The sequence below is a fragment of the Portunus trituberculatus genome, chromosome 7, assembly GCF_017591435.1.
Source record: "Portunus trituberculatus isolate SZX2019 chromosome 7, ASM1759143v1, whole genome shotgun sequence".
Taxonomy (NCBI): Eukaryota; Metazoa; Arthropoda; class Malacostraca; order Decapoda; family Portunidae; genus Portunus; species Portunus trituberculatus.
Window position 1 is genome coordinate 2,106,905 of NC_059261.1, and position 11,451 is coordinate 2,118,355.

Below are 11,451 nucleotides of genomic sequence, written 5' to 3' on the forward strand. Positions count from 1 at the left end.
ATGAATTCATGTATGTCATAACAAGAAGCTTTGAAAGCTAAGAGATGACTACGTTTATGAGTCATACAAACATGAGGAACTTTTTTTTATGTTATAACTTATAGCGCCTGTAGGTATACTTGAAGAGTATGGGGAGCGCTGTCCATCTTCCACCCATTACCGGCGCAGGAAATTTTATCACCACCCTAGCGCATCTTTGGTGTAAGGCAATTACACCTCCACCCATGTAAAACCTGGGTATCCACTACGCCATTGGAGCCGGTGGCATAATGGATATGGTGGTGAGCATGGAATCGGGCAGACGTCCATGCGTAGGTTCGAACCCTACCACATGGTGACTTGAAACTTTGTCATTTGTCAAGTGGTTTAAAGTTACCTACATATCACTATGATACCCAGGTTCTAGGTGGAGGTGCAATTCCCTTACACTACTATGAATAAAATTGCCTGCGCCTCTAATGGGTGGAAACTGGACAGTGATTCCCATACTCTTGAGGTATACCTATAGGCACTATATGCTAAGAAAAAAAATTAGACAGTGAAACCTCATGCGATGCTGACTTCTTGCTAACATTCAAGAAGAACATGCTCAGAAGAGCAGAAAGGGACAAAGAACAGATAGAAGAGCCAAGTGCATGCAAACTTACCAGGTAAGCCCCTACCCCCTAGCAACTAAGAAGACTACGGGATTGATGACCGCAGCGTCAAAGAGGACGAACATAAGTCAGACATAGTTCTCGTTGTGTCAGGAACGTTATCCCATCAAGACATGCAAGTGCTTCATTGATATGAACAAAAATGACCGCCTACCGATAGTATGACGAGAGCGGCGGTGCTTGTCCGGCTTTAGTCATAACCACTAGATGGCAACATGTCCCCAAAAGATGTTGTTTGGTATTGACGGCTGCCTAGAATTTCATTCACACTTGTTACATTTCACAGGTAGTACACTAAGCAGGCATATCCAAGTCAGAACAGTGAGGTACCCAGATACTCCTCAAGGACTAAAAAGAACTCACCTTGAAGGCATCTCACTATCTCCTCATAAGAAGTTAAGACAAACGCCACTACAGGCCATTATGCCACCAGACCCATCCACTAGTGGCACCAATTCTGAAGCAAGCAGCTTCCCAAAAGAAGAAAATAAAGGCAAAATCTCTGGTAACCTTCGACAAGAACAAGAAAGATCCCTTCAGATGGATCAACACCAGACAGACGGGAGACGAAGATGTTTAAAAAAAAGATGCCCCTTATCATAAGGTATGACTAAGGATGCGTTTACACCAAGTGAATCAAATCAATTTAATTCATGAAGAATAATTTGAATTGAGTAATTTTGAATCTGCATAGTTCCAACTAGCTGATTCACATCATTCAGATGATTCAGACCATTCAGCACCAAGGCAGTCTTCAGAAAGTATGGACGTATTAGCTTTTGCTTAAATAGCAGTGTTACAATGGCTGAGGAAGCGTAGGCTAGACATTGGCAACGAATATAGGTGCATGCCATTAATTCTAGGAGACCTGACTTTGGGAACTTTGGACATTTGTTCCAAGATTTGGTCAATAATCTAGAGAGGTTTTAGGATTTCTTTAGGATAACAACAGAATAGTTTAAGATGTTGCCTGTCACCAGCAAGAAGTACTAGGCCAGGGATGGGCAAACTTTTCAGTGCTAGGGTTTTATTAAAAAAAATCACAATCTTATAGGGCCGCATATTACATTAACCCAAAATCATTGATATTTGAAATACAAAAATTAAAAATTTCTAAAGAAAAAGCCACTCACACACATATGCACACTTGCGGGAAGAAAACGAAATGCTATTTGGCGTTGTTTTTTAACTTGCTCTTTTAAATTTACTAACATTTGTCGGGCAACATGCTGCCTGCGGGCTGTAGTTTGCCCACACGTGTACCAGCCCTACAGCAGAAGCCATGTCAGTTCATGACAGTCTGAGAGAATACTTTGTCTCACCAGCTGGGGCTGTCAAGTGGCAGGACAAAATGATCCACTGATACATAGACATTCAACGCGGAAGAAATGAGCGCACCAGTTGATACCATATTATCACATCTAGTCTACTCTTTATGTAGACTTAACGGTATGCGGAGGATATTAAAACAAATACAGCTATGTTAATTCTATTATTTTGTCATATTAATGTACTGGGCCTATGTGACGCTCAGGCTTAGTGTACTGTGCCTAAGTGAAGCTTAGGTCGAGTGGTTAAAAAAAGAAAGATGTAACGGATCCAAGGGGGGGGGGGAGAAACAGCCAAACTTAACAAAAATAGACACTTTAATCCTCTGGCGACACAACACAGTCATGTAAACGCCTATCTACCCTACCTATAGAGGGAGAACTATGGGAGGAACCTTAGGTGACTCAGCTTTGGGACGAGTTGAGGTGAGGTGGCCGGTGGCGTCGCGTCCTTTCGCTGGCGTCCTCCTCTCTGTCTCTCTCTCTCTGTCTCTCTGCCTGGGTCTGCCTGCTGGGTGAAAGGGGGCAGAGGGTCCCACAGGGGTGTTGCTGAAACCACAAGAAGTATCTCCTTATGAGTTGTTCTTGCCAGACCTCGTGGAGTACTGCAGCACCTCCGGGAGATTGATTGGGATCCTACCTCAGACGAGAGCGGTGATGGTCTATGAGGATGCCACCACGCACCCACCTTATAAAGGCGGCGGCCATGATAGGCGCTGCCTACGTCATCCCTGTTGTTCTCCCTTGAGGGACTCCCTATATAAGAACTACTAGCTACATAGATGAAGAGAAGATGAGGATTTGGTGACTAAATACATACCCTAATATTGGGTAATAATTCCAACCCAGTACTGCCACTCAGTACATGGCTTTTTCCTAAGGGAAAACAAATCCTCGTTTTCTCTTTTACATTACCAGAATAAATATACATAACAACCAACGTAATCGATATACAATCCAACGTAACCACAACATAAACATTCCAAGCTCTTTTTCTACATTTACAGTGTCCAAGGTATCCGTGGTATAACTGTTTCCTCTATTTCAACATTTAACACTTTACAACTTTTTAACACTTAGTCCGAGATCTTGACGTCTCTACAGGTCCGGCAGGACCTGACCTCCTGGTTGGTGTTGTAACTCCCACTTCCCATCAGTCCAGGCGTACAGGGGCGGAGTGGAGAGGTAGATGTAGTCCTCACCAAAGCCTCATTCTGTGGGGACTGGATTCATGAGGCCCCTCCTCATGAACACTCCAGCCACCCCCAACAGTGGCGGTCTCCTTCCCCAGCAGCAGGGCTGATGTAGCTGCAAAACAAGTATAGGGCAGTCACAAGATTCCAATGTCCCTAGGGGGTCTTTACACTTAATATTCTTCTATAAATCTCCTCACTGGCCGTCTCTCACGAGTCGGTCTGGGCTCCTCTACCTCATTGTCTTCTTCCTCCTCATTGGAAGGCACTACAATTTCTTCCATGTCTACCACGTACCCTTCATCTGTTACATATTTTCTCACTCGGTCAGCTGCTCTATGGAGTATTTTGCCACTGAACACATTTTCCACTTCATATGACACTCCATCTAAATTCACTTTTTTAACCTTATACGGTCCAATCCACTTGAGACCAAGTTTTCTATCAGCTGACGAACCAAACTGTTCCCTTTTTATCCACACCAAATCATCTACCTCGACTCTTTGGTCCTTCTGGTCAATGTTCACTCTAGCTAACCACTTCCTGCTATTTGCACGGGATGACTGTCTCACTGCCTCCAAGGCTGTATTAATGTCTATTTCATCGTCCACCTGGGGCAAAGTAGTTCCCACAAAGCGAGGAGCATGGCACCGGAAGAAAAGGAAATAGGGCTGTTCGCCAGTGGTCTCATGTACGGCCGCATTAAGGATCTTCTGACACTGCGTGAGGCACTCGGACCACCTGTGCGGTTGTCCTTTCCTGAGAGACGCTAGCACTGATTTCATGGTTCGATGTAACCGTTCGGTGATAGAGTTTCCACACGGATGGTATGGGGTGGAGAACACCATCTCGATCCCATGCGTACGACAGAGTTCTGTCAACAATTGTGAGCAGAACTCGCACGCATTGTCAGCTAAGAGTACCTTCGGTACCCCATAGTCTCCCAAATAATTCTTCATAACTCTAACTACCTCCTCAGCGTGTCTGGACCGCAACTTCACCAACTTTACAAATCTTGAAAAGTGATCTATGATCACTGGCCACCTTACCTCAACTCATCCCACCGCTGCCACCATCTGTACTGGGCCTATGTGACGCTCAGGCCTAGTGTACTGGGCCTAAGTGAAGCTTAGGCCGAGTGGTTAAAAAAAGAAAGATGTAACGGATCCAAGGGGGGCGGGGGAGAAACAGCCAAACTTAACAAAAATAGACACTTTAATCCTCTGGCGACACAATACAGTCATGTAAACGCCTATCTACCCTACCTATAGAGGGAGAACTATGGGAGGAACCTTAGGTGACTCAGCTTTGGGACGAGTTGAGGTGAGGTGGCCGGTGGCGTCCCGGGAGGGAAGTATGGCGTCGCGTCCTCTCGCTGGCGTCTCTCTCTCTCTCTCTCTCTCTCTGCCTGGGTCTGCCTGCTGGGTGGAAGGGGGCAGAGGGTCCCACAGGGGTGTTACTGAAACCACAAGAAGTATCTCCTTATGAGTTGTTCTTGACAGACTTCCGGGAGATTGATCGGGGATCCTACCTCAGATGAGAGCGGTGATGGTCTATGAGGACGCCACCACGCACCCACCTTATAAAGGCGGCGACCATGATAGGCGCTGCCTACGTCATCCATCTTGTTCTCCCACGAGGGACTCCCTATATAAGAACTCCTAGCTACATAGATGAAGAGAAGATGAGGATTTGGTGACTAAATACATACCCTAATATTGGGTAATAATCCCAACCCAGTACTGCCACTCAGTACATTAACTTATTTTGTAACGTGCCATACTGTAGTATTTAGTGAACTAAATCAGAGGCACAGGGGGTAGTAAAAGAAAATTTATACCCCCCTTCCTTCCACTCTGGCTGATGCCTGACTGACTGGCGATTACGTTGTACCACACATTTCAAAGGTAGATGATACACAGTTGCCAAATGAAAATGTAAAACCATGTCCATAACGCTTTCTGTTGTCATTTATTTTCAAAATATGCAGAATAACATTGTCTGGTAATTCGTGGGCTGCAGCAGTTCCTCCTATAGCTATGGTTTAGTACAATAGTTGCATAGGATCAGGATCACTAGGATCACTTATAGCACGTTATTCTCTTACTAAATTGATTAGAACGTCCATTAGCATAGTGCTTATTCCTGGGCTGAATCACCCTGACTGATGAAAAAAATGGGTCCAAACCAATCACTGATCCTGAATCGTCATGAATCGGCATGACTTGATTCGCCTGGTGTAAACAGTTACATTGAAACTAATGTGGTATCACGGCATTCGTCTCACGCCAATACCTTCACGCCTACTCATCCCGCCTTCGTCCAGTTCCTGCCATCGCGTTCTCACCGCCTCATAGTTCGTCTCTCCTCACGCGCCAATCAACCTCCTCCGCTCTTTCATCCTCCATTAATCACCTTCGCGACTCGTTCGCCAGCCAGCCCATTCACATCGCTCAATCTTCCTTCCTTAGCTGGTCGAACCGCCACGTCAGGCTCCGACGGATTTCGGAGCCTGATGCGGTTTTCTTTCATGTTCGATTCATGTACACAATCATCTCCGTGACTTGTACCATCCCTTCGGACGGTTAGTCTAACCGTCCGAAGGTCCAAAATGTGTGTGTTTGGGGGTGGGGGGGGGCAATATTCAAATTTATGTATGATAAGAGTGCAACTTCGACAATCTAGGGTAAAACACTCGAATCTAGGGTAAAATTGACAAAAATCTAGGGTAAGATTTCATCAACTCATGGAAGCACTGGTCTGTCTGGAGCTGCGGAGCAATGTCAGTCTCATCCTTACTACCACCAGGATTATATCTCTCTCTCTGGGGCTCTGATAAACGGTTAAACACGCCCTATCCTGGGATTGCAGATGACTCCACGCATCCAGTGACACCACATAAGTGAATATACACCTATCCACACACACTCACATACATGCACCACCCAGGACTCCTAGTTCAACTTAACTTTGAAGCCCTACTACTCCTACTTACCTCTGCACACACACACACACACACACACACACACACACACACACGACTGGATTTGGTGTTAACACGAGAAGTGTACCGATATGGGGACATACAATATAAATGTCCATTGGGGAAGAGTGATCATGTGGTTATGGAAATGCAGATGGCAATAACACAGCGAAGGAGAGATGAGACATACAGGAGTGGTAGATTGAATTATAGAAAGATGGACACAGAAAATTTGAAAAAATATTTTAGAACATTAGATTGGGAGATGTTACAAATCAGAGAAGTGCAAAAAAAATATGAGATTTTTACGAAATTTGTACCAAAGTATAAACCGAGAGGAGAAGGAAGAAAGGATTGGTTTAATGCAACTTGTGTTAAGGCTAAAGAAAAGAGAGATGTGGCTTGGAAAAGATGGAAAAAGAGCAGGAATATACTAAATAAGGAGAATTATAGAGTGGCGAGAAATAAGTATGTGACGGTAAGGAGGGAGGAAGAAAGAAAATTTGAAAAAGATATTGTAGACAAGAGTAAGGAACATCCAAAATTATTTTACAGGTTCATAAATGGTAAACTTAAAAAGAGAGAGTCCATTGAAAGATTAAAAGGAGAGCAAGGGATAGTAGATGACCCTAAGAATATCGCAGAATTGCTAAATAATAGGTTTCAACAAGTATTTACTAAAGAAACAATGTTTGTAAAGCCTCAAAATGTAGAAGGAAATGTGCACATGGATGACATTAAGATACCTAAAAAGGAGTTATATAAAATGTTGGAGGAACTTAAAGATGATAAAGCGACGGGACCAGATGAAGTTTCAGGCAAATTATTGAAGGAATTTAGAGAAGAATTGATAGATCCATTATATGATATTATAAGGTGCTCATTAGAAACCGGGGAAGTACCGGTAGAGTAGAAAAGAGCTGAAGTGGTGCTCATATATAAGGAAGGCAGTAAGGAATAGCCTCTTAACTATAGACCTGTGTCTTTAACAAGTGTGGTCGGTAAGATTTGTGAGAGGGTGATTAAGAAATATTGGATACGGTTCCTGGAGGATCATAAGTTATTATCGAATCATCAACTTGGCTTTAGGAAAGGGAGGTCATGTGTAACAAATCTACTGAGCTTTTATTCGAGAGTGGTTGACAAAATACAAGAGAGAAAGGGATGGATGGACTGTGTATATTTGGATTTAAAAAATAGCTTTTGACAAGGTACCTCACATGAGACTGCTATGGAAATTAGAGATTTATGGAGGACTGAAGGGAAAAGTGTTAAAGTGGATGGAAAACTACTTGAGATGGAGGGAGATGAGAACGGTAATAAGGGATGCAAAGTCGGACTGGTTGGTGGTGGAGAGTGGAGTCCCACAAGGTTCAGTGCTGGCACCAATACTTTTCCTTGTCTATATTAATGATATGCCAGAGGGAGTAAACAGTTATATTAATTTGTTTGCGGATGATGCGAAGTTGTGTAGGTGTGTGAAGAGTGAACATTGTGAAATTTTACAGGCAGATCTGGATAGGATTTGGGAGTGGAGCAAGAGGTGGGAGATGGAATTTAATCTGAGCAAAAGTCATGTGATGGAGATGGGGAAGAGTGGAAGACGGCCAAGAGGGTCATATAAGATGGGTGAAGAAGTAGTGTTGAAACAGGTGGAAAAGGAAAAGGATTTGAGTGATAATACAAGACCATGGGCAGTTTGAGGCTCATATTGACAAGATGTTTGGAGAAACATATAATTTGATTAGAAATATTGGATTAGCCTTTCATTATATGGATAAAGATATGATGAAGAAATTAATTAGTACGGTAATTAGACCAAGATTGGAATATGCTGGGGTGGTTTGGTCCCCTTATAAAAAGAAGCATATAAGGAAGTTGGAGAGATTGCAGAGAATGGCAACAAAAATGGTTCCGGAATTAGCAGAAATGACCTATAAGGAGAGATTAAAAGAAATGAATTTGCTTACCTTGGAACAAAGAAGAGAAAGAGGGGATTTAATACAGGTTTATAAACTGTTGAACAGTTTGGATGAAGTGGATAATGAGCAAATGATGTTGAGAGAAGAAAATTGAAATCGAACTACAAGATCGCATAGTAAAAGATAGGGAGCTGCCTGGACCACTGAACTGTCCCTGGATTACGGCTGACTACCACTGGCCGCATCTGCACAAGTGTACCGGGAATCTCCCTCTTGGCTGAGATTCCGCCCTTGTGCAGAGACTTTTTTCTCTGACTGTATTTCCTTTCGGCCTTAGCGTCCCCCGGTGTGGTGAAGGTGAACCCCGCGGCTTGCCAAGGGGGGCCCTTAGAGGGCTGCCTTAAGCCCACCGGAAGGGTCGGCCAAAAACTTGGTCAGGAGTAGGCGCGGGACAAGTTGGTTGCGACAGTTGTTAGCAACTGGGCCAACAAATTGTCTCGCTTAGGTAGGCTCCTTCATATTCTTTCTTAGCTGTGTTGTGTGTCGGGCTTCGGCCCCCTTGTAGGACCTTGTCTTTTTCGTGTACAACTTCCATACTCCAAACAAATGTTACCATGGCCCGGGTAAGGATCAAACACCCACGACCCAACAATGATATAAAATTAATTCTCCTCAGGATCCTATCAGAAAACCTTGTATACGCGACGAAGATCATCCCTACCCCCGACTCTTATGTCGTGATAACTCGGTCTGACGATGAAGTGGACAAGATTTTCCAAACAGCATGTTACACATCACTAAAAGAGAACGATTTCGATCCCATTATACCACCAGAGCTTCGTGCAAAAAGAACCATCATACTTTTCAACGTAGACGATTTCATTCTCTCACACACCGAGACCGATATCAAAGAAGAACTACTAAAGAATAATAACTGGATGACTGGTGGTATAGAAAGCGTGTTCAGGATCCCGAGAACAAAAATACTTAAAATATGTTTAAAAGAAACAGGAACAGCAAAGACTGCCACTGACAAAGGACTACTAGCTTTTCACATGAGCATCCCTTCGCATAACATCAAAATAGATGAATTTATCCCTATCAATACATGCATGCGCTGCTACGCCCTGGAAGACCACACAACTAACAATTGCCCCCACCCGAAAGACCATACATTGTGTTCTGAATGCGGCAGTAAAGAACACACCTGGAAAAACTGCAACACAGACGTGAAAAAATGCCTAAACTGCTCAGGACCTCACAGAACTCTGGCCAATAAATGTCCCAAAAGAAAAGAAATCAAAGAAACCAAAAGGAAACAAAAGAAAAACATTGTTAACTATAGTCAAGCTGTAAAAACCAACAGCAGTAACAATACACTTCTTTCTGCACCCGACATGTTCAAGAAAGATACAGCATCAACCATTCTTACATGCATCATTCACTCCCACATTATCAATCTTGCAAATCCAGGAACATACCACGATGAACTCAATAAAGTATTTAAATTAAACAACATACCTCAAATAATCATGCCAAAAAACCCACCGTCAAAAGAAATCCTAAGCCTGGCAGCGTCAGCACCAGCACAAGTAAAACTAAATGTACAAGAAGAAGACAACCCTACTGATGAGGAAGAAGAATTAGAAGAAGTAGAAGTCGAAGAAGAAAGGAACATGAAGTTACAAAGCCAACAAAAATAAGTGGAAAAGGCATAGGACTACATATTATAACAAAAAAGAGCACTGGATGGCCAAAAGGAACTCTATACCATAAATACATCATAGAAGGCATAGAACAAGGGAAGTATAAATTCATATTCACCTCAACAGCGTACGATGAAGAGGAAATATATCACTTGCTAAAAACCAACGATATTGATCTCACTGATGTATGGACAACAGAAGAAGACTCAATATTCAGGAAAATACGTAATGGACTTCACCAAGAAAAAACTCCACCTGCAAAAGGACGTAAACAGCACAAAAGGCAAAACTCTCTCTAACTAAGCACCCACTCAGCACTCAAATACTAAAATATTCATAGTCCACATCCATTCCATAATACACCACAATATGGACACTATCAACATCATGCAACACAACGTACACTCATGGAAGACAAATAGAGTCACACTTACTAACACATACCTCCAACACAATCCACACATAATTTTACTCAACAGCACTGGGTTAAAAAACAACGACACTATAAAAATTTCAGGTTATACAACTTACACAATCAATACGTCCAACGAACTACAAGATGGATCAGCACTACTAATAAAAACCTCCCTAAAACACAAAATAACGGACAATTTTGACACAGACATTCTACAGGTATCAATAATCACCAACACTGGAACAATCAATATAGCTACCACATACCTTCCACCTCGGAGACCTTTCCTTCCTTTTCCTGACTTCCATAGAATAGCATCACAAAACACACCTTCTTACATAATAGGCGATCTAAATGCGCACCATCCCATCTTAAACTACAACAATTCAAACAACGTAGGAAAAGCTATAAAAAACCTTATAGATTATAATAAAATCGTTCACCTTGGTCCACATTTCCCGACTTTCATAAGCCAAACAAGCTCCACCACACCAGATATTATTCTCGGGAACAACAAAGTATTCCACAACCTAGAAATAAAACAAGGCCCCATCACATCCTCTGATCATCTTCCTATTATTATAACTATCACCACCCAAGCCATAAAATCACATATCAAGCCAATACCCAATTTTAAACTTGCAGACTGGGACAAATTCAAACAAGAGATCTGGGAAAACACTAACTCATTAAACACAAATCCAAACATGTCTACACAAGAAATAAACCAAACTCTAATAACCTGGACTAAGGTTATCACGAAAGCGATGCACAACCATATACCAAATACAACACAAAAAAACAGAACAAAAGTCAATAATAAATAATACAATAAAAAACCTACAATTCTGGGCGAAAAATTTAATAAACACATGTAACCAATACGGGTGGACTGCTCACAAATACAGAACTCTAAAAATATTACAAAGAGCTATAAAGGAAGAATGCTACAGCCAACAAAACAAAAACTGGGAAAACAAAATAAAAAGACTGACATATCTAATTAAGGAACCCAAGTCATTCTGGAAGCATATAAAGAAATACAAAGGAAATCACATTCCATATACACCATATATAATACACAATAACAAAAAAAGTTTACGATGAGGCAGAAAAAGAAATAATTTTTAGAGACATATGGAGTAAAACATTCAGAATAACTCCAGAAGAAAATTTAAAATTCAACCAAAACACAGACATAACAATCAATACCTACATAAATACTGAACAAGAACTATTCACACCTTA

At 42.1% G+C, this 11,451-nt stretch overlaps 1 protein-coding gene across 1 annotated transcript; it reads right to left on the bottom strand.

Annotated features, from left to right (window-relative positions):
* Window positions 1–3,350: 3,350 nt before the first annotated feature.
* Window positions 3,351–4,025, bottom strand: LOC123519324. The gene has a single exon (XM_045280543.1). The coding sequence runs from the start codon at window positions 4,023–4,025 to the stop codon at window positions 3,351–3,353; it is 675 nt and encodes a 224-aa protein (XP_045136478.1).
* Window positions 4,026–11,451: the final 7,426 nt, after the last annotated feature.